The sequence below is a fragment of the Apus apus genome, chromosome 10 (assembly GCF_020740795.1).
Source record: "Apus apus isolate bApuApu2 chromosome 10, bApuApu2.pri.cur, whole genome shotgun sequence".
Taxonomy (NCBI): domain Eukaryota; kingdom Metazoa; phylum Chordata; class Aves; order Apodiformes; family Apodidae; genus Apus; species Apus apus.
Window position 1 is genome coordinate 1,655,928 of NC_067291.1, and position 22,770 is coordinate 1,678,697.

A 22,770-nucleotide genomic window follows, 5' to 3' on the forward strand; every position below is an offset into this window, starting at 1 on the left:
CAGAGACTGGCCTGTGAGGTTTTCCTGTTACAGAAAGTCAGGATAACAAAAAACATGCCTAGAATTTTAACGGTGGGTTTCCATCATCCAGCATGCAAATGGAGGACTTGATTTTGAAAAGTACTGAAAATCACTTTCACTAGTGACTTTTTCTCAGAGTTTATTTTTTAATATAAGACACTTTTTATTTAGATGTCTGTGATAAGTAAAGGCCTGAATAAGAAGTGAAGTTTGTTCTTTGTGATGAAAATATGTGAACCTCCAAAGCCAGTCACTGCAAAGTACCTCTGGCAGGATTTTGTAGTCACTTTATGTAGTGTCTTAAAGCAGGAAGGTTTGTGCTCTCACAGTGAATGTTAGCAGAGAGTAGCTGTGTATGCAGGTATTTGATAGAGAATATGGAAATGCTGCAGTTGTAATTCCTTTAATGTTTCTAGTCCCCAGTGCTCCACCACAGAATCTAACGCTGGAGGTACGGAATTCCAAGGTAAGATGTGGAGAATTTCCTGTTGGCAGTGAGTCAAGAAAAGGTGGGTGGGTCTTAGGTTGACTAAAATTTCAGGTCTTCTTTCTACAATGCTGCTTTTCAGCCCTTCGTGTATGACTTGCCCAATAAGACCATCTCTGAAATCCCTTGAAACATTAGAACCCCAACCCAGCTGTGGGTTGTACATAACAGAACAGTGAAGACAGTGACAATGGAGCAAAGCAGAGAGGCTAATTATGAAGGAGGTTTAATCAGGCTCAACAGCCCGAAGCACCAGAGCTTAAATGTGTTCTTCTTGATGAGCTGTTGTTCGCAGTGTGTGCACACATACACGTGTTTATAGTGTCCTGGGCAAGAAGATTTTATACTTAGCCATTATGGCTTTAGTGATTATGATTGGAGATGTTTTAAAAAGCCTTTTGTCCTGGTTTTCTAAACTCTTTTCCAGACACCTTCTTCTACTGCCTGTATGAGTAAATATAGATAACTCCCTGCACACACAGTGCAGTTCAGGTGGTGTGTAGAGAAAATACCAGAGAGATCCTCAAGTAAACCGTATCTTAAGATAACCTGAAGAAAATGAAAGGGAAGTCCAAGGGGCCATTTGTGAAATTGGAATCAGAAGGTCTCGGGGTTGAAGCACTTTGAGGTGAACCTGGACAGGCCCATGTGTGAGCTGGGCTGCTGCTGGGTCACAGGTTCTGGGCAGACACCCTGGGCTTCACCGTGTGGAAATGCAGCGTGTCCTGCACGCACCTTTTTCTCTCGTCTTTCACAAAGTGGTAGCACTAGAGTAGTTTCTCTTGCTGCGTGACAGGAGATGACTTTGCAGTGACCTTCTGCCTCCCACAGAGCATCATGCTGCACTGGCAGCCTCCTCCTGCAGGAACACACAGTGGGCAGATCACTGGCTACAAGATCCGGTACCGGAAGGTGTCCCGCAAGAGCGAGGTCACTGAGAGCATTGGGGGGACCCAGCTCTTCCAGCTGATTGAAGGTGAGCTGCTCTTTGCAAACGTTTGTTATCAGACAGGGGTTTCTAGGGCAGCTTTAGTGGGCTGAGGCTCAGAGGCATCTTTATTTGCCTTGGAATTAAAAATGAAAAACACTTAAAGTGAGTGTTTGCGAGGCAGCGTGGGCTGGTGGGTGGGAACCGAAACCTCGTGGCCTGTTTTCTAACCCTCATTTTGCCACTGATTTGCTAAGTGGGCTGGACAAGCCCTGTCAAGCCCTTTATAAAAGGCATAGGGGTTGCACTGAGCTCATTGTACCCACCAGATCCAGGAATAAAAGCCTGGAGAAGGGTGCCAGGGGTGGCTGGGTGTCGGGCAGACTCCCCTGCATGCAGATACAGTGTGGGTGTGCTCAGCCACAAGCCCAGCTCAGAGTCCTGCAGAGTCATCCCACCTGCTCTCACTGACATCAACCTTTCTCCTTCTTTCTGGCATAGACATCATATATATTCCCTCTTTATTTTGTACACTTTGAAAATCCAGCCTAGTACATTACTTAGAATAAAGTCTAGAGTGTTACCAGAACTAGAATTTTGTTTAGCAGAAATAAACACCAAGTGAGAACAGGAGCAAGACTAGATTTGGTTCATTTTTGAAATCTCTGTAAATGAGCACTTGGTCTAAAGAGCAGCAGTTGTGCCTTTCTAGAAAGTGAATATGCCCTGAATATGCATTTGCTCTCAGAAACTCCAGCTGTGACTCAGTAAGTTTCAGTTTTCTCAGAGCAGGAGTTGGTATGTGCCTGTCACTAGGGTGTATTTTTGCCAGCAGCAGAGCCAGGTTTAAGAAGTTCCATGTGTCAAATTTTGAGTGCATTTTCATACCACTTTGATTGTTGATTACATGCTCTTATGCACCATAAACCACCTAGTTGCTAATTTTGGTCACTTGCTAATTTTGGTCGCTGTCTGTGCTCTACACCTGTGTTTATTTACGGATGGGAGTGGCTCTGGACTTAAAACTAATTAATAGCTAGCAATTAAACCTGGCTGCAGATGGCATCTCAGGGTGTCTGCAGGTAGCCCCCAGGCAGTGTCCCCAGCCTGGGTGCCTTGGTCCCAGCTTAGCTGCTGCACCCCAACTGGTGTCACCTCCTCAGCGCAGCAGCGTGGGGTGGTGCTGGGTCCCTTCCTCACCTCCCGGTATGCTCTGGTGGCAGTGGTGGGTGAAAGGCTTCTTACCATGGGGTGATACCTGGGTTTTAGTTGGGGGGTGGGATTCCTGTGCCATCAGCTGGCATTCCTGTGCTGATGCCATGGATACTCTCTGTCTCCCAGGTCTGGAGCGAGGCACAGAGTACAGCTTCCGAGTAGCTGCCCTGACTGTTAATGGTACTGGACCAGCCACTGACTGGGTGTCAGCTGAAACCTTTGAGAGTGACCTGGATGGTAAGCTCAGAAGTGTGGATGTGTTTATATTATATATTTCAAAACCATCAGAATGTGCTGATGGGGCACAGGAAAGTTGGATTGCCTTTTTTAAAGGCGAACTCAGTTCTCTCCAGTTGTTATTACTGTATTCTATTTGTGCTTTATTATTCAGTCAAATTAAATTTTATTTTAACATAAAATTCTTGCCAAGTCAATGAAATGCCTTGAAATCAAACCCTGCTTCTACAGTTTCTGTGCTGTGTGTTGGCATTGTGCTTTTTCTGCTAAGAAACAGCAAGTTCTTGCAGAACTTGAATAAATTTGTGAGCACTTCCCAGAATCTAAGGGCAATAAAGATGGAAGAAAAGTGCCATTTTTAAAGGGATGGCTGGGACAAATCTCCTTGCAGCTGCCTACACAGAGCTGTTCCTATTTCAGACAAGCTTTTTTGTTAGTGCTGCTGCACAGCAGTTACCTTGTGCCTGTTGCAGACCATTCTCCCTCTTGGCTTTGTTGAAGTAGCTGAATTCAGTTCTAGCTGAATGCCACGGGATCCAGCAATGGCTTTCCCATCTGTGAGGCTTGAGGTTTAGTTCTGCTGGCAGCTGGAGGACAGAATAATAAAAGAGCTTCAATATTTGCTCTCCACTGTTGGAAGATTGCTTCAAGAGTCAGCTGAGGAAAGCTCTTGAGAGCCCATGCTTCAATCTTTGTGTCATGCAACGTTGATGCTCAGCTTAATATTTGTCATCTTTCTACTTACTCTCCATTGCTTCATCTCGAGCAGCACCAGCCCCAGCCTTCACAGGAGGGTCAGTTTTGTAGTTATTTCAAATGTACTTTTTAGAGTTGCAGTCACTTAGATCTGTGTGTCAGCCTTCCTCTCACTGGGTGTGACACAGCTTGGGGAACCCAACCATCGCCCCTTGTCCTCTCACTCGCTGCCCTTACACTTCCCTTATTGAAGAGAAATGCATCCCTTCTCTTCCTCAGAAACTCGTGTCCCTGAAGTTCCCAGCTCCTTGCACGTCCGCCCGCTCGTCACCAGCATTGTGGTGAGCTGGACCCCACCTGAGAACCAGAACATTGTGGTGAGGGGCTACGCCATCGGGTACGGCATCGGCAGCCCCCACGCCCAGACCATCAAGGTGGACTATAAACAGAGATACTACACCATTGAGAACCTGGGTAAGGACTGGGGACGAGCAGCAGTGCCCAAGTTTCACCTCTCCTTTATCTTTCTGTCTCCTATTGATAGCCTTATAAATGAAGGACAGCACGTGCGTGTTTTTCAGAGGATCTTTTTCCTCCTTCAGATCTTCTACTGGATGCCAAACTGTTGAAAAATTTCAGATAAACTCAATTTTCTAATGATAGAGCCAGAGGAATTAAAAAAAAATTTAAAAAACCCAACCCAAAATCCAATATTCACTGGGTTTGAAGCAGAGTGCGTTTTGATTTGATGCTTTTTACAACCATTTCCATGCTGAGCAGCATTCCCTTGTCCTCCTGGAGCTGCAGAACAGGCAGCTTCAGGCAGAAAAGAAACTGGAATCTCACCAAGTTAGAGTGGCATCTGCTTTAAGACAAAAAGTAGATTCATTCAACAACATTCTCTGTGTTGGTAAAATACCCTGAAAGCAAAAGAAGCATGAGCATTGGGAATTCTTGAGAAGTTCCATAAATGTGGAGTTTTTTCTAGTAGAGCAGCTTAAAGTGTTCATTTTGAAGTGTTTCTCCTCCCTGCTGTTTGGCCTGTGGGAGGTGGGTTTGCTGGGACTGCAGACTTCCCTGCAGCCACAGAAGGTCTGTGTGGAGACTTTCTCAGGGCAGACTTAGTCCAGTTATATCACCTATTTATAAAATACTGGGCAAAGAGACTATGAAGAAGTAGAAATTGGGTTTCTCTAATGGCCTGTCCTCACGAGGTGTTTGTTGTCTCCCTTCAGACCCGAGCTCCCACTATGTCATAACCCTGAAGGCCTTCAACAACGTGGGGGAAGGAATCCCTCTGTACGAGAGTGCAGTGACCAGGCCTCACTCAGGTAAAGGCCAGGGGCTGGCTGCAGTTCTGCACACCTGGGGACAGGTCCCTGCACACCTGGGGACAGGTCCCTGCACACCTGGGAACCCCTGCACACCTGGGAACCCCTGCACACCTGGGGACAGGTCCCTGCACAGCTGCTGCAAACGTAACCTGTCATGCAAGAGTCTGGCTTGCCAGGGCCACCAGGGTCACCCTGTGCCTGGCTGGCCTCAGGGTGTCAGTGATTGCCTTGCATGTTTCATCCATGGATTAAACCACCTAAAATTGGTTTCATTTATAAATGACAAAACTTTCAACTGCTTTTAGATGCTGCTGTTCAAAACGTTACTGTCATGTTAGCACAGGCTGGGTGGGTGCAGTTCTAAAGGCCCTTATTTTGGTTTTTATGGACAAATACAGAGGGTTTTTTGTCTTTTATACTGAGATTTTCAATCTGATGCCTTTCTTTTCCTTGTGTAAGTCCCACTACACAAGTTCTTGGCATTCTTAATTCTTTTTTGCCTTGTAATACATTAATACATTCTTTTAAACAGAAAATTATTTGCAAGTGAGCAAACAAACAGGGAGGGACTTTTGACAAGGACTTGTAGTGTGAGGACAAGGGGGAAGGGATTAAAACTGGAAGAGGGGAGATTGAGGTGAGACATGAGGAGGGAATTCTTCCCTGTGAGGGTGGTGAGACCCTGGCCCAGGTTGCCCAGGGAAGCTGTGGCTGCCCCATCCCTGGCAGTGTTGAAGGGCAGGTTGGATGGGGCTTGGAGCAGCCTGGGCTGGTGGGAGGTGTCCCTGCCCATGCAGGGGGGTTGGAAAGAGATGATCTTTAAGGTGCCTTCCAACCCCAACCATCCCATGATTCTGTTACTGTGCTGTAGCTCACTGTGCTCCCTCCTAGACTGTTGACACAGTTATTTTGTGTAGATGCTAACAACTCTGTTTTACTCTTCTGTAGAGAAGGAGTTGTTACAGATTTTGTAGAGGACATGGGAATTGCAGGAGAGTTGGACTAGATGATCTCTAGAGGTCCCTTCCAACTCTTAACAATTCTGTGAATCTTCAGTCATTACAAATGAGTGTGATACTTGGCACTTGCCATTACCATTTTTTAAAAGGTGATGGGGTTTTTTGTCAAGTGGCATTTACCCATTTAGACTTTGTCCTCCTGAGTGTTTTCTGGAAGGGGAATCTGTGGGCATTTTGAGGCAAATAAAGTCAAAGTTAAAATGAGTGAAAGTTTGGGGTTCTTAGGCCTTGGTTGAGTGCCCTGAACACTGCTGTGATTGGCTGTGTGTATTAGCTTGTACCTGGTGTCTGTCTTAAGCAGGGAACATCATGCAAAAGTATTTGTATTACCCAGTCTTATGTCACCTATTAACTCTGGCTTTTCTCTCTTTTTCTCCATTTCTCACCTTTCATCTCATTGCACTACCCTGCATTCCCCCTTTTTTGTTTGTTTTGTTTTTTGTTTACATTAAAATGCCACCTTCTCCCTTTTTAATTATAATACACGACTTTTTACCCATCGATTCCCTAGACACTTCCGAGGTTGATTTGTTTGTTATTAATGCTCCATACACTCCAGTGCCAGATCCCTCTCCCATGATGCCACCAGTGGGAGTTCAGGCTTCCATCCTGAGCCACGACACCATCCGGATCACTTGGGCAGACAACTCTCTGCCAAAGAACCAGAAGATCACCGATGCGCGCTACTACACCGTTCGCTGGAAAACCAACATTCCTGCCAACACCAAGTACAAGGTACTGGGGCTTCCTCACCACAGCTGTGGTATTTGAGAAGGAGTTTCAGGTTCACAACAGGGTTCAGAGAGGCTGCTCAGTTAAATAATCCTTTCAGACAGTCTTGATTTAAGAGGAAGGAGGAGTTTTTGTGGCCTCTTTTGTGTGTGTGAGAGATGGATATGGGGATGTTCTGTGTGAGCAAGTGGATGGCAGGGAAACACCTCCAGAGAGTGTTCTGCTGTGGAGCCATGGACGTGGTGACAATATGATCCTTTCTGCTTCACCCTCACAAGATGGCTTTGTGTGCCAGGGTGGGCTTACCTGTAGAGGGGCCACTAATGCATTCATAAGGTAGGTGTTACTCATGGCTTCGCTCCACTTAGCAGAAGAATCTGCGTTTGTGGGGCAAGTCATGCAGGGAAAATACTGACCCAGATGGTTTTAAGTTTCCTTTTACAACCTTTTCTGTTCATGTGAGGTTGATAATGAACCTTCCCTTTGGGAACTCGGCAGGTGCAAAATGTGTAACAATTGCTTTATGATATCCCTTCCTGCCTTGACTTTCATCTACTGTTTTGATTCTGAGATGAAAACTGATTGTTTTTGTTGGATTTTTTTTTTTTAATTTTGAGAGTTATCTGGAGGCCTTAAAAATGCTGACTGCAAATTTCACATTTGAAAGGAGTCTCAGCAGAAATGGTTGTTAAAATATCCAGCTAGTGCAGCTCCCTTTATGCTTCTGCAGGGCAATCTTGTTAGAAACCAGATTTATGTATTTTTTTAATTGAAATGAGAAGATGTGTGTATCTGTGTTCTTCCTCCAGAGGCCAGTTCTTTATGAGCACACATTCCTGAGTCATGTGCAGAGGGCATGTCTCAGGAGTGACCTGTGTAATGCTGCAGTTTCATTAGTTAAATGCTTCCAAAAAACCCACCCTCAGTGGTAAATTAAATACTCCCACCATTCTCAGCGCTGGTGGCCAGTGGTCAGGAAGTTTGTTGTGGACTAAAAAGAGTATGTCATGATAGAATGTAGTTCAAAATTAGTCATTGTAAAAAGCACTTGCCTGAAAGGACATAGTTTGAGAACATTTGCTCTAATAATTTTTAACCCATGATGTTTGGAGAACTCACATCCTGCTTTTCTATCTTGTTTCAATCATGAATTGAGTGCTCGATATTCAGAAATACTCTGTTGGACAACATCAACTGCTCATTTTAAGAAAGGCAAAACCTCTTTTCAGCAGTGCTGGATTTCAGTCAGGTCTTTGCTAAGTGAATTAACAATGGGCTAGTACATTGCTTGCCATGGCCAGCTGTAGCAGCTTTGTTATTTAGTGGGTGTTTTGAGGCTGCTCACCCAAGTTGCATGGGAGCTTCTCTGCAGCCTTGCACCCAGAAATCTCACCTCTCTGTCAGTTCTCTAGTAGCCACAGCTCCATATGTTCAACACTCTGGTGTTTCATCTGTCCCTCTCATCAGTAAATTGGGTGTTGATACAGTTCATTCATATTTTCTACCTTTGCTCCTCCCTTTTATGCTGACACTTGCAAACTGTTTCTTAAAGACCAGGCTGCACGCTTCAAATGCAAGTTAAGAGGTTCCACCTTAAAGAGCCTTATTTTCTTAAATTTGTACAGGAGTTGTGTCACTCTAGAGCACAGAGCAGAGGGACAGATGTGACAGAGTTCCTGAAGCTAAAATACTCCCCTGGGCTTCGAGCCGTGTAGTTTCACTGATGGGGATCAGAGAGTGGTTTTCAAAGCACCTTTGTTGGTGGAGCAGAGTTGTCCTGCTCTCAGCCTACCTGTGAGTTGTCAGTGTGCTTTCAAGCAGAAGCTGAAATATTAAATCTTAACTTAGATCTTTTAGGATTGCATAAAAGGAAAATAAATTTTACAGGGTAATATTTGTGCAGTTTATTTCTAGTAGATGAGCAGGGTTGAGTACCATGGGGTATGTTGTGATCTTTGAAACACTCAGGGGTGTTAAAAATGAAGAAAGCAGACAAGTCTGACACTCCAGTTGAGCCTTTTGTATGTCATTTATGTTCAATATGGTGTGCAGTGAAACTAAAAGATAGTGAGTTTCAAAGGCATAGATGAAAAATACAGCTTTAAACTGTATAAGGACTCCAGCTGCCACGTGTGACTGAAGCTTGGTGCTAAGCAGCACCACCAACAGCTCTTACTGTTGGAATATCCATAGGTGCTCTGGAGAGGGAGAAACTGTGGGTACTTTAAGATCCTAGGAAAAGATTTCTCCTTTGGACTTGTCATTACATTGTTGTCCTGGCCAAAGGTGTCTGCAGCTTCCACTGGAGCAGCACCTATTGCCTGGTGACCCTGAGCTGCACTGCAGAGAGCTGGGAGAAAGTGTTGCTTGGCACTTGGAGAGCTGCTGAAAAGCTCTTCTCAGGGGACCTGATGGAGAGCTGGGAGGGACTTTGGACAAGGGCAGGGAGGGAGAGGACAAGGGGGGATGGATGAAAACTGGAAGAGGGAGATTGAGGTGAGACATGAGGAGGAAATTCTGGAGTGTGAGGGTGGTGAGAGCCTGGCCCAGGTTGCCCAGGGAAGCTGTGGCTGCCCCATCCCTGGCAGTGTTGAAGGGCAGGTTGGATGGGGCTTGGAGCAGCCTGGTCTGGTGGGAGGTGTCCCTGCCCAGGCAGGGGGTTGGATTTAGATGATGTTTAAGGTCCCTTCCAACCCAAACCAGTCCATGATTCTATGAACACATGGCCTCATGTTCCTGCTGGGGAGGGTGTGTTCAGGCAGGCCTTGTCACTGAACCGGTGAAGGAACTGTCCTGCCCTGCACTTACACATTGGAACTGTTCAACCTGTCACCTGTTCTTGGAAACTACACTGACTTATGTAGCAGGTAAAGGTTTAAAGGTAATGGAGGATTTTCTTTTAATCAGTTTTATAAAGTCTTTGTTGTCTGTCCACCCCTGTGATGTCTAACTGGCAAAACATGTCTGTGAACAAGCAAAATCCTCTGTACAATTTTACCATCTGGCTCCCAGTTCCCTGACCTTCCACTGAGTGTAACAAAAAAGCTGTCACTGAGACTTGAGAAAGAAGAGTTTTTCTGTGTAGAATTCTGACTACAGAACTCCTAGACTCTACTGGGAATGTACATTTCTGGAGAGCCTTTTCCTTGAGAGACATTTAGCTGAAAGCAGTTGTTTTCTGAAGGCAATAATTAGTAGCACAGTTGTGTGGGCCTGTCCAAACCCTGAAACAACTTACTCATTAATTCAGTGTTCAGAGGGCAAAGTAAGGAATATACATATATTTAGATTATCTTTTTCACATAGGCCTCAAGTACTTTGTGTTTATGGTTAAGTCAAGAGTAACAAATAACAGCTTGTTTTAACCTAAGGGTTAAAAATTCTGCCCAAATGGCTGAGTTTCAAATCACACTGTAATCCATGTGGAGTCCCTTTGTGTGATCCTAGATAACCATTTTTTTTTCTGAAAAAGATCTACATATTAATAAAGCTTCATCACCTTTGAGTCTCTCAGCACCTGTACTTGCAGTGGATGTATTTTTCTTAAAAGTGTGTTAAATATTTACTAAAAATGCAAAGGGGAATTTGGAAGGCAGAGTCAGGTTTCAAGAAGGACTGTTATTGTTAGCTGTGCTGCATTGTTTGCCCTGGGAGATCAGTTAAAGAAATGCTGTAAATTAACCCCCTCAAGTAGAGAGTGATTTAGCCTGCTGCATAACAGGTGTGCCTGGACCTTGTGTTGCCTTTTAAAATCATGATTATTATTTATAATTGACTGCTGGTAAATGCTCTTGCTGATTGCAGAAAGACTTTCCAGTTCAGGATAAACCAACTGCACACTCATACTTGATTAAATAATTTGCATGACAGAGCAATAAGCAAGATGGAATTGCTGCCCATGGAAATGGAGCCATGCTGGAATGTTCTAAGCACTTACCTGAGACAAGGGGGTTGGGAGCTGCTGATGGGTGGTTTTCAGTGCAGAAGTTACTGACACTTTTGCTTTTCTTTCAGACTGCAAACACCACCACTTTGAGCTATTTAGTGACTGGGTTAAAACCAAACACCTTGTATGAATTCTCTGTGATGGTGACCAAAGGTCGGAGATCAAGCACTTGGAGTATGACAGCACATGGGACAACGTTTGAATTAGGTACTTCTGGATGAGCCATCATTCCTGAGGAGATGAATCAAGTCTGCCAGAGTTCTGGAAGAAGGAGAGCAAGGATTTAAAATCATTATGCTGACGGATGCTTGCTGGGGGCTTTTTTTTCTTTATAGTTTAGTCAGAAATCCTGATTAAAAAAACACCATCGTACTTCAGAATTCCAAGGGATGGTTTTGCATGCAGAAGAATTGACATCAAATTACTGAGGAGTAATGAATAATGTACCACAGTTCATGGACAGGAGAGAATAAAGAAGCACATGCTTGAAACAACATGTGAATAGCAAATACAAAGGAAATACTTTAGCTAATAATAATAATAATTAAAATTTGCTAAAATTATGATGGCAAGTATTACAGAGTAAGTGCACGAGGCAAATTAATTAAAAAAAAAACAAACAACCTCCCAGTAGAAATTAAGACATCCCAGTCAGCCCTCAATTCTTGTTCCTCAGCCCCTAGTGCTGCAGAGATGAACAGAACAGAGAGGGGTTTGTAGCTGCTGGGAGGAGGAACCTGGGGCCACCAAGGAGCTGTGAGGTCCAGGACCTCTCTGCCCTGACCTGTCCCTTGTTAGTTCTTCTTGTCCTGCTGATTATTTACTGCTTATTATGCTTGGGTTTCTCTTTATATGAACTGTAAAAAAGAACCCATCCAAATCACTTTGTAGTTCTCTTGCTAAATTAAAATACAGCAAATAAATCAAGTACGCAAAGAATTGGTGAGAAAATTCAAATATTCTAACTCAAGGAGTAAGAAAAAGCAAAACCAGGATAAAATTAGAAAGCTCCTGGCTTGTTCTGAAGTTCCTTAAAGCCTTGGTGAGCTTCAGTTGCTTGTGAGAATTCCAAGATGTGGAATACAAACATACATACAATTCTCCTCCAAGACTACACTAAGAACAGGGACTGTAGAAGTTGAACAAATAAAGTTCTTAAAAGGAGAATTTGTAACTCAAAGGAGCAAGAGTGAGATACAGGAGGTCTCATTTCATTTCAATAGAAAGTAAATTTCTAGTTGGGATGGTTGTGCAGAATATTAGCAAATATGACCTTGGCAACCAAGAAGTGATGAAAAACCAAAGAAAGACCAAAATGTATTTTCTCATAACAGATCTTGTGATTTACATGACTTGCCAAATTCCTGAGTGTGTGACTCATTACTTTTGACTACTCCTGAGTAGCAGCATTGTCTAGGACAGCTTTTCCTCAGCTAATGCTGAAGAAAAATATTGGATCCTGGGTTCAGGGTTGGGCTCTGAAGTACTGATCTCTTGAGGGCTACTCCTGATTTATTTCTTCTGTGAAGTTTACTGTGGGGCCTTGACTTGTGCTTTACATCTGTAGGTTTCTGTTGAGCATGTTTGGAAGTATTTGGGATCATATTTACAAATCCCTTTTGAGCTTCTGCCTGGTGTCCAGCTATTATTATTCTGCACAGGGAGAACAGCCATCTCAGAGGATGGACAGATTCATTTCTAATGGGTGATCTACATAAAGCTCTTGACATGCAGAGAGCATCGTGTGAGCACTAATGTTACTGTTAGGGTATTAAATATCCAAGATGGGATTACTTTGCTTAAAGTTACCTAATTAGAAGTCTGCTATTTTTCATAGTGTGTGTGGGATTGCAAACTGTGGCTGGTTAATGCACCTTTGGAGACATTGGCTCTGTGCATTTGAAAGCCATTAATCTAATCCCCGGCTGGATATTTCAGTTTACAGCAAGAAAGGTCTCAGATTTCAGCCTTTCACTGGAGCAACTTGTGCCATTTCCTGAGTCCCAGGCAGGAGGAGGCTGGTGGGGGAAGGAGGTGCTCCCTCTTCCTTTCTTTCTCTCGGTCTTGTTCTCTGGCAACCCAAGGAAAGATGTTGGACAAGTGTGTTCAGCAAATATTTCAGGATTTTAAATGCTTCTGTGGTGCAGATTTCCTTGCAAATTACAAATAATTCTACAGGAAAGTCAATCAGTGCTGATGATTCTAAATCTTTGGTGGGTTTAGTTTGCTGATTCAGATTTAAGTGGCAAATTGGCATTACTAGGTCTTGGTCCCACCACAAACCTGAAAATGGGGAGGTGTTTCATGTGCCTGTGTACAGAAAATGCATTTATTTCACAAGTTCAGGTGATTTTTATGATGAGCAAAGAAATTCCAGTTCCAAGTCCCTGCCCCCAGCTGTTAAGAGGTGTGCAAAGCTGCCAGGGGTTTGAAGACACCTGGACTCAGTCACAAATCACAGCATCTGGTGGCAGAAATGCTGTGGAAAACAGGTAACTCCTGATGGAAAGGAGATGCTGACACCAGATGGCATTTGCCAGGAAATCAGGAAGACCAGTGGATGGTAGATGTACTGGAAGATTGAACATTGAGAGGTTTCATTGTCGTGCAGGCCTGGTTTTTTTTTCCAATCAAATAAAAAGGTGCTGAGGTGACTTTGTTTCTACCCAGTGAAATGGAGCGACCCGTTTCTGACGGTGTGTCTGTTTGTTTGTTTGTTTGCAGTTCCTACTTCTCCCCCCAAAGATGTGACTGTGGTGAGCAAAGAGGGGAAGCCTCGGACAATCATTGTCAACTGGCAGCCGCCCTCTGAAGCCAACGGCAAAATCACAGGTGCAGTTCCCACCAGCAGCACAGCCTGGTGCAAAGATGCCTGGTTAGCAGCAGAATTGCACCCTGCATACCTAGGAGAGCACCTTCCCTGCTTAATTTAGCCTAGAGCTAGCCAAGAGGGCTCTTATCTTCTATGTCAATCTTTTGATTAGCTCAGATTAATTATTTACTTTTGTACCTAGTGAAAATATAGCAAGATGTAAACTAACTGCAGTGTGAAATTGGAGTCTAACCAGAAAGATAATTGGAAGTTTAAGTATCTCAGTAACCTTTGCCTTCATCAGCTTGTGCTTCTCTGATAGCCTGCCTGCAGAAACACATCTATAACACATCTGGCCAATCAGTATTTTATTTATAAGACTCCATCCCAGTGCTCTTTGTCATCTTTGTGTCATTTTTGTGGCACAAACCAGACCTAGTGTCAGTTTATTAGTCCCCTGACATAATCATTAGGAGTAAACTGTTATTTGCCTTTCTAACTGCATCACTTTCACACAGGATAAATCATTTTACAGAAAATAGTAATTACTGTTGCCTTTCTGTGCTTTCTGTTTGGATTCACATTTCTAAAGGCTTTTTTGATATAATTCACTTCAATTTTCCTTTTTTACCCCAGGCTTTAAGCTGAAAGCAGATTTTATTGGCATATAGTTTGCAGTGTATGATTTTGCTTTTGTTCTCAGAATTAACCATGGTGCAGAATCAAGGCTTTGAAGCCTGTCAGCAGCTGGTATCTGCTGAAGCTCTGCAGCCTCCCAGGTTCCAGACAGGAGACTAAAAGGGAAAATACTGGAGACTCTTCACCTTTGGGAGTTAAACTTTTAAGTGAGCTGTAAGAAAGGGGCTGTGCAACACAGGGGGGCACTGCTGGGTGCCAGGGTCTCCCCAGGGAGCTGTAATGGGTGCAGTCTGACCCAGCAGCCTGCTCTGCACCACAGCCTGGCACACAGCTCTTTGTGTCCTGGACTTAGATTTTTATATAGGCTCTAAAGCCAGTTCTACATTCTCATCAACATGATGTTTCCTTTTTATGGGAGAGATGGTTTGAGTGGAGAACCAAGAGCCTTTATCTTAACTGCAGGTTGAAGGACCTGGCTGTCAGTGAGGGGCATTCAGACAGGTGTGAAATGTCAGGTACAAACAGCCCCAGGTTACATGTCCTTCTAAAAGATAAGCCTGTTGTCTCATGTCAAGTGCATAAGTGAGAAAGGGAAGACAAGGTCCAAAGGAGATCAGCATTTCCTTGCACTGATTGGCAAAATTATCATGCATGCAACGTGCCTGGTAAAAAATTCTCCTTGCAGTGTCTATACTGTGAAGAACCTTCTGTTTATTCATGTGTGTTGGATGAAAAAATGTAGTGTTTACTAGGTTTTGCATAAGCAGCAGTTAATGGCTAAAAAAGAAGATGAATAATACAACCCCATTAGAGTCAGTTTGCCAGAGGAACAAGGTAGGAGGTTTCAGGGTGGTGTGGGCTGGGTGCCCTCTGGTGGGGACAGCCCCTGCCAGCCCCAGAGGCACAGCAACCATTGCTCATTAACTCAGCTCACTGTGCCTTCCATAATGCCCTAGAAACCACGTGGTGATGGAATTCCATGCATCAAACAGCATGGCTGGGGAATACTTGTCTTTTCAGCCCTGATCTCCTCCTGATCAGTTGGATGTGAAATCCTGAATGGTGCTAGTCTGGGTTGCAGCTGCTTGTGCAGCTTGGTGAGGGCTGGCTGGCTGCTTGACCTCAGCAGCCCTGTGCCTCTCTACCACACACAGTGCCTTCAGCTGTCACTAGATAGATATAGTTGTATTTTATATATATATATATATGTTGCCCCTTGTTAAACAAGTTACTGATCTGTTGCTTTGTGACCTGTACAACTAGAAAATTATTAAATCCAGCCCTCAGTAGGGAACTGCCACCAGGGGAAGGAGTTAAGCATGCCAGAGCCACAGCTGGTGTTGGAAGCACCAGCCTCCATGCCATACTGGTTACTGTGAGTTCTGTGAACTGGAGGTATCAGCAGTAGTTGCAGATTCTTGAAAGAAGAGGAAGTCACTCTGGAGGTCTCCCCTCCCTTGCAGACACCAGGCAGGTGGTCTGTGGGGCAGGGGGAGCAGCAGGCTGTGCATGGAGCATCTGATGACCCAGCCCTGTATTGGTGCACGTATTTATTTGATCCTGAGGCTCTGTGGTTCTTACCTAACAAGGGTTATAAAGCTGTTACTTGTGTTGGTTTGTATGTGCAGGATATTTAGTAACAGATGATAAACATTTCCCATACCTTTTTTCTGTGGCATCCAAGATAACTTAGTGCTCTGCAGGTTATCATCATCTTTGTTTTACACTGAAAAATAACAGAATAATGATAAATTACTAAACACGTTCTTTAGCTCTGCATGAGAACGTGATTTTGTTGTTGTAAGGTTATTTTCTATAAATACTAATACTTTGAGGATGTTTTGATAACGTTTCATGTTATTTTACTGTGTTTAGCCTAGGAACAGGTATAGAGATGGAAATGAGCAACTTCTGCAGATTCAGTGAACAGTGGCCAAAAATGGTTTTGATATTTTAAATGGCTTTCTCAGTGAATACTTTTGAACAGTTTAAAATTCAAGGCTGTCTAATATTTGAATGCATTCTCAGTCTTGAAAAAGTAAGAATGCACTTTGAGAAAGCCCATCATCATCTAGCTCTGCAAATGCCATCTCACTTGCTGTGAGATCTTATGACTGTCCTGTTCTTTGATGTATCAAGTTCTTTTGCCGTTTCCTTTTGATTAGGATACATCATTTACTACAGCACGGATGTGAATGCTGAAATCCATGACTGGGTGATTGAACCTGTGGTGGGCAACAGGCTGACCCACCAGATACAGGAGCTGACCCTGGACACGCCCTATTATTTCAAGATCCAGGCCCGCAACTCGAAGGGGATGGGGCCGATGTCTGAGGCAGTTCAGTTCAGAACCCCAAAAGGTAAAGTAGCACCTCCATCTGAATACCTTCCTCCTCATTTTCTGAATGCCACCCTACAGGGCCAAGATACCAGTAGCATGATTTGTGTGTTTAAACTGGAAAAGGCAGGAAGACGATGAAGTTTGACTGGAATGAAATTTCCCCTTGGATTGCTCTTGCATGTAATTAGTACATATGCAAATGTTGCTCAGCTGTTTAATTAATGGTGTTTCAAATTTACTGGTGGGCACTCAGGTCCTCTGGTTGTTAATGTTGAGGGTCCATGTCCTAAAGGTTTAGGACATGAACTAGTTCTTAGTTCCTTTAAGATGAGTTTAGGTCTTGTGTGTCACGTCCGCTCATGATGGAACAGGACAAAGCACAATTGCTCCCAAGGGAAGTGGATGATATGAGGGGAAGACACAACAGCCTCTTAAATCCAGAACTACTTGGTGATGGGTAACCAGTGAAATAGCACAAATGTGTGACAGTTCAGAAAAAATGTGAAAAACAAAGCTAGAAGTAGATTTTCTAACAGTACTTTTCCTTACGAGTGCTGGTGGTTAGTGATGAGAGCTCTAGCTCAGCTGCTTGTGCTGTGTGAAACTTTAAATTCTGTCTCTCACCCCTTCAAGCCTTGTGATCTTTCTCTTGTTTTTTCCTTCCCTGTGCTTGTCCCACTAGCTGAATCCTCAGATAAAATGCCTAATGATCAAGGTAAATGACTAGCCACACTTTCTCTTTTATTCCATCCATCACATTGTTTTTCCTGTCCATGTGCTGTTGCATTTCTGAAATGAAACAAATACCTGCTGCTCTAACTGTAAATGAGCACGTCCCTGTTGTGCCTTTAATTGTGGAAGAACTGGAAGCCCTGTTCTGGTGTGGGTGTTGGGAGTGTAAAGTGGTCTCTGCAGTCAGATGTCAGGTGAAGGGACAGGCAGGTTGTGCCAGAGCTGAATCACTGTCTAAATGCCTTTGGATGAAGTGATTCCAGCCAGCCTTTGACCATTGAAGCAAGATCTCAGGGGACAGAGGTGGCAGATCAGTTATCTAATTAGCACAAGTGCTGTTTTGTGAGCTCTACATCTGTAATTTTCCTAATAATGAAAAGGATGGCTGCTCTAGGAAGCTCTTTTGCTAGAGAGATCCTGCTTGTCAGCTCATTTAGCCTCAGGCTCTCTGGCACAGCACAGCATTAGCTACTAAAAGCCCTAAGGTTTTAAAGTGCTAGCTTGAAAAATGGCAGCTTTGAGTTTACTACATTGAATTATAAGGTGGATGTCCCAGGGCTGTCTTTGCTTCCTTCCAAATAACCTACAAGTCCAATAAAAAGGGGAAGAATTAGTCTAAAGGGATGAGTTTGAAAGGACATTGGCAAGCAGCTTAGACATACAATTAAATAGATCCTGGGGGGGGTGAGAAGGAGCTTTGTTTTAACTTCCTTTTTACCTTGTTACTTAGAAGTAAGTTATTAAATATGCTTTTACTTTCTGCTGCTGATACCTTTACTTGGTAATGCTGATAGTGGACAGGCAGGGAGTAGATTCATATCCAGGCTTGTGTAACAGAGATGCTGGGTGGGATTCAGGCTTGTCTGTGGGGAAGCAGATGCTCACATCATGGGTGCTCATCTGCTACTGAAAGGGACAAGGGGAATATTAAAAAGTTTTGTTTAAAAGTTACTGTTTTGTCTTCTGCACTGTTCTAATCTCATTTCAGCAGGTAACTAAATCTAGTCATGTGTCGTTATCACCCGAAAGTAACATATTCTTCTAGTACCAATTTGATTAGTGTTTATCAAATGATGTCATTTATAAATCATAAAAGCCTACCCAAGAGAGTTTTGTTTCAGAGCTCCAATAAGAACAGTCTGAGATTATAAATCATAGCAGTAGGTTTGATGGAGGAAAGGAGAAGATCAGCTGAAAAGCAGAGAAGGCTGCTCTGGCACAAGGTCACCAAGCTGCAGAATTGTGTCCTTCAGGACATGGCAGACAAGTTATTTGAGACTGGAAGGAACAAAACTTCCCTGGGATTGACTCTCTGCCCTTAGTGGTTCTACCTTTTTTTTTTTCTCTCCCCTACTTTAATGTTTTTCTGCTGTATCAAGCACACCACCTTGTTCTTCCACACACCTCTAGAGCACAGCACTTGTATTGGGAGAGGTTGTTGGTGTTGCCATCAGCTTGAAGGAGTTGCACTGGCCTGGTGCAAAAGCAAAGGTTAAGAAGTCTAATCCTAGTCAAACTATCCAAAAGTAACACAAAGTGAAAATACCTTGTCTGCCTGCAGATGCCTGATGGGTAAACCTGATGGGTAACATGGAGACTGACAGGCAAAAAAACCCCACCATTTGAAGTCAATGTTTTCTTTTACTGTTCCTTACTGTAAGAAGGAAATGGGAAATCTCAACAACAAAGGGTGTGAGATCCTGGAAAAAAGGCTGGTGCCAGGACAGGTGTGTGTGTCTGTGCCTGCTCAGAGCAGAGCATGCAGCAGCAAGGCTTGTGCCCACCTGAGCTGCAGAGCAGGGCCAGGTCAGCTTTCAGGTTGCACTGCCCAAGAGATGAGCTCCCCAGAATTGAAGGCTCAGCTGTTGATCCCTGGTTTCAGGAATTGGGTGGCTGCACCCTTTGGAAATATGACTGCTTGCCAGAGTGCTGCTCTCTCCATTTCACTGCCTTCCAACGTTTTTATCAGCTCAGTGTGATTTATATGAAATAACTTCCTTAGCTCTGATATTCATGGCAGGGTGCTGAATGGGGAAAATCCAACTTTCAACAGCTAATCATCTTTTTATTTACTGTTATTGATAGAACAATAGAAATTACCATTTGTTATGGAAGCACATTTACTACTTTTGGTGGAAATTACTGTAATTGGGGCAACAAAGCTGACTGGGGGATTGGAGCATCTCCCTGATGAGGAAAGGCTGAGAGAGCTGGGGCTGTTCATCCTGGAGAGGAGAAGGCTGAGGGGAGACCTTATCAGTGCCTGCAAGTATCTCAGGGTGGGTGCAGGAGGCTGGAGCCAGACTCTGCTCAGCAGTGCCCAGGGACAGGACGAGGGGCAATGGGCACAGGCTGGAACATGGGAAGTGCCACTGGAACACAAGGAGAAACTTCTTGCCTGTGAGGGTGACAGAGCCCTGGGCCAGGCTGCCCAGGGGGGTGTGGAGTCTCCTTCTCTGGAGATATTCCAGACCCCCCTGGATGCAGCCCTGTGGGATGTGCTCTGAGGATCCTGCTCTAGCAGAGGGGTTGGACTGGATGATCTCCAGAGGTCCCTTCCAACCCTGACAGCTCTGTGATTCCATGATAATTACTGCTAGGGTCATTGTACTGTGAGAGTGGGGGAGATTTTAAAAGGCATGAGGACACTGAAGTTTACTGGGTGGTTCCCAATACATGTTTTTAAAAATTTGTTAAACTACTAGGCTGTATCCCAGACAGTCTTAAAGACAAAGCAAAGATGGTGAGACCCTGGCCCAGGTTGCCCAGGGAAGCTATGGAAGCCCCATCCCTGGGAGTGTTGAAGGGCAGGTTTGATGGAGTTCTGAGCAACCTGGGCTGGTGGGAGGTGTCCCTGCCCATGCAGGGGGTTGCATCTAGATGATCTTGAAGGTCCCTTCCAACCAAACCAGTCTGGGATGCTACAACTTTGTCCCATACCCACCCTCTTAGGGGTGTGGAAGCTGGGTGAGTAGGTACATTGTTCTGGGAGCACAGACCCTGGGATAAACCATATGGACTCCCTGTGCTCCCCCTGACATGTGCCATAGGGCCTGTGCAGGTGACTTTGTGCTTATTATCTACTTCATTATTTTATGTCATCTGTCAACTTCAGTAGCAATTATTCTCAATTTTTTCATGGTGTTATTAAGGATATTGAATCACACTTGGTCAAGCACAGGTCTTTGCAGAACTCATTAGAAACATCCCTTGTGAGTAAATGATTCTGCAAGTATAATTCTTATCTTTATCAGTTAATTAGTTGTTAATCTTGTTAATTTGTGTCATAGCTTTTTTATGATGGTATTTTTAACACAGCGTTGTACAGTACTCAGGAAAGTGCTTTATGGAACTCTAAATATAGCCTGTCTGCATAGGTACCAACCAGATTTGAGACTGACATTTAGTTTGTTTCAGAAGACTGTTTTCAATAAAACAGAAAGATGGGCACAAAGTGTTCCAGCACCTCCTGTCTGTCACCTTCTCCATGATTTTGCCTATGTTAAGGTTCCAGGTGCTGCACTAAAAATGTGCAGGGTGTCTATCCTTTTAAAATACTGACAGTTATTGTCACACACCCCCCTTCTCCTGCAGTTTCCCTGGTGCTCTAACATAGCCTCATCTAGGGGGGGTTTCAGAGCAGGTTATCTGCTTGTACAGATGTAAATACATTAAAAACAAGGTGTTTAAAACTCAGTTAAATTGTTCCATTGCTCCTGCAAAATCACTAGCTTTCAGGGCATGCAGTGTCCTCCCTGGACTGGCAGGTGCAATATGTCTTTTTCATGATGGATTTGTCCTGCAGTGCATCTTTTCCATTATTTTAGACTGTATCTAACTCCTCACTCCATAAATGTCACATTCCCTTTTACTGCCCTTCTTGGGGCTTAATTGTTATTCTTTCTGGGACCTTCTCCTGAGTTTTACTGGTTGTCTTTATGCCACAGTGACCGATTTACAGGCTTTGGCTTTAAGTTCACAATTTCCATTTGTTACACACCCTTTAAAGTTACTCCTTCTTGGTTAGAGGGGATTTTTAACTCAGAAAACCCTTTTTCTGACTGTGAAACTGCTCTGTTGGCAGAGTGGGGGTTTTTTTGGGTCTTGGCTTTATGTGCACAGCAGTGTTACAAGGTGCATAGGATTCCCATATGAGGAGGAATGTTCTGTACATCTTGCTGGATGTTTCCCCACCTACAGTATTTTTATAATTTATGCTAATTTTGCATTGGTGCATTTAAATGAAGACACAGCTCAAGAACCAGGGGGTTGTGTGTCCTTACCTGCAGGAAGCATTCTGCTAACTCAGGAGAGGTCTTAGCATCCAAGGTGAACTTGTGACTCCAGGAGTCTTGCTGCAGCAGCACAGGATCAAAATCAGACCTGAATTATGCAAAGAAAGCACTTGTTAGAGTGGAAAGAGGACAGCAGTTCAGCTGGGAGGTCAACTCGTGCATGTGGCACCAAGGAGCCCACAAGTGAAGGTTCTAGAGGGGCTGTGCAGTTTGCCCCAGTTTGTAATAACTGTGTTTATTTCTGTTGTTACACTATAAATGTTAAGTTTTGAACCAAATGGGTTTGTTATCCCAGGCTTCCCAAAAAACATCCTTGTGATACTTCGTTGGCACTTGTGGGGAAGATGAAACAAACAGAAAAGAATGAGAAGTTGAAAGCAAGTTTTTATGGACAAGCAGGGGCTTAATACTACATTTACTGTGCTTTTGATCCTCCCCTTATTTCCAGTCTTCCACACTGCAATTAGGTATTAGAAAAGAAACCTGTATAATTATTGCTTCCAGATTATGAACTGTCAAGTGTGGCAAAGCCATTTGCCTCAATATACACCCGTGTATTACTGCAAATAATGTTATTATCTTTAAAAAAATGAATACTAGTAGAGGCTCCTAAGCTTACTTAGGAAAATAGTAACACAGGCAACTAATTATTTAATAGCTCTTTTGAAGAAGGTTCTTCTTGAAGAAGCGCAGTTGCTGTTCAAAGCCAAATCATATTGTAGGGGAGAGAAAAGGAAGGGAAAAAATTGCTCTGTGGTTCAGAGATGTTCTGAAAGAGCTGCCTCAGAAATGCTGGAGTGTGTGTTTATAGGTACAAGTGTAAATAAACTGACCACAGAAATGACCTTTTCAGCTTCAGGATCTGCAGGGAAAGGAAGCCGCCCAGTGGACTTAGGACCAGATTACAAACCACCACTTGGGGGTAAGTTGTTAGAAAGCTTTTCCATTTAAATGCAGTAGCTTTTGGCATCTCTCTGAGCAATGCTGTATCCTCCTGATTACATCTGTTCCAGGGGCTTTTTCTCTTTATGATGACAGTTGTTCCCACTCAAGGCATGGTACTGTGCTTCTGTCACAGTGTTCTTGCCTCCTGTGAGGTGGTATCTGGAAAAAAATATCATTGCATGCATTTCCACTTCAGTCTTGATAGGCAGATCTTGTTCCCAGTTGAGTTTTAAATGGCTGCTGTAGTGCACAAGTGGAAAACTAATTCAGTGAGAACATGTTAGGGTGGAAAAAAATAATCCTAACTCCTTCTCCTTACTAGCACTGTGCATTCTGGAAGCCTTGCCTGAAGGTAACACTCTTTAGTGTCACATAAAATGTGTTTGTTTCA

At 43.7% G+C, this 22,770-nt stretch overlaps 1 protein-coding gene across 10 annotated transcripts in view; it reads left to right on the forward strand.

Annotated features, from left to right (window-relative positions):
* NEO1 (neogenin 1) overlaps positions 1-22,770 on the forward strand; it is a 205,191-nt gene that overhangs the window by 167,629 nt on the left and 14,792 nt on the right. For 5 of the 10 annotated variants that reach the window (XM_051628379.1, XM_051628374.1, XM_051628378.1 and 2 more), the window contains exons 12-22: positions 438-487; positions 1,340-1,484; positions 2,778-2,888; positions 3,864-4,058; positions 4,820-4,915; positions 6,449-6,672; positions 10,684-10,822; positions 13,340-13,447; positions 16,232-16,426; positions 17,090-17,122; positions 22,288-22,356. In XM_051628379.1, coding sequence (XP_051484339.1) covers positions 438-487; positions 1,340-1,484; positions 2,778-2,888; positions 3,864-4,058; positions 4,820-4,915; positions 6,449-6,672; positions 10,684-10,822; positions 13,340-13,447; positions 16,232-16,426; positions 17,090-17,122; positions 22,288-22,356 — 1,365 coding nt within the window. The remainder of the gene's footprint in view (positions 1-437; positions 488-1,339; positions 1,485-2,777; positions 2,889-3,863; positions 4,059-4,819; positions 4,916-6,448; positions 6,673-10,683; positions 10,823-13,339; positions 13,448-16,231; positions 16,427-17,089; positions 17,123-22,287; positions 22,357-22,770) is intronic. The other 5 variants (XM_051628376.1, XM_051628382.1, XM_051628375.1 and 2 more) reach the window with 3 other exon arrangements.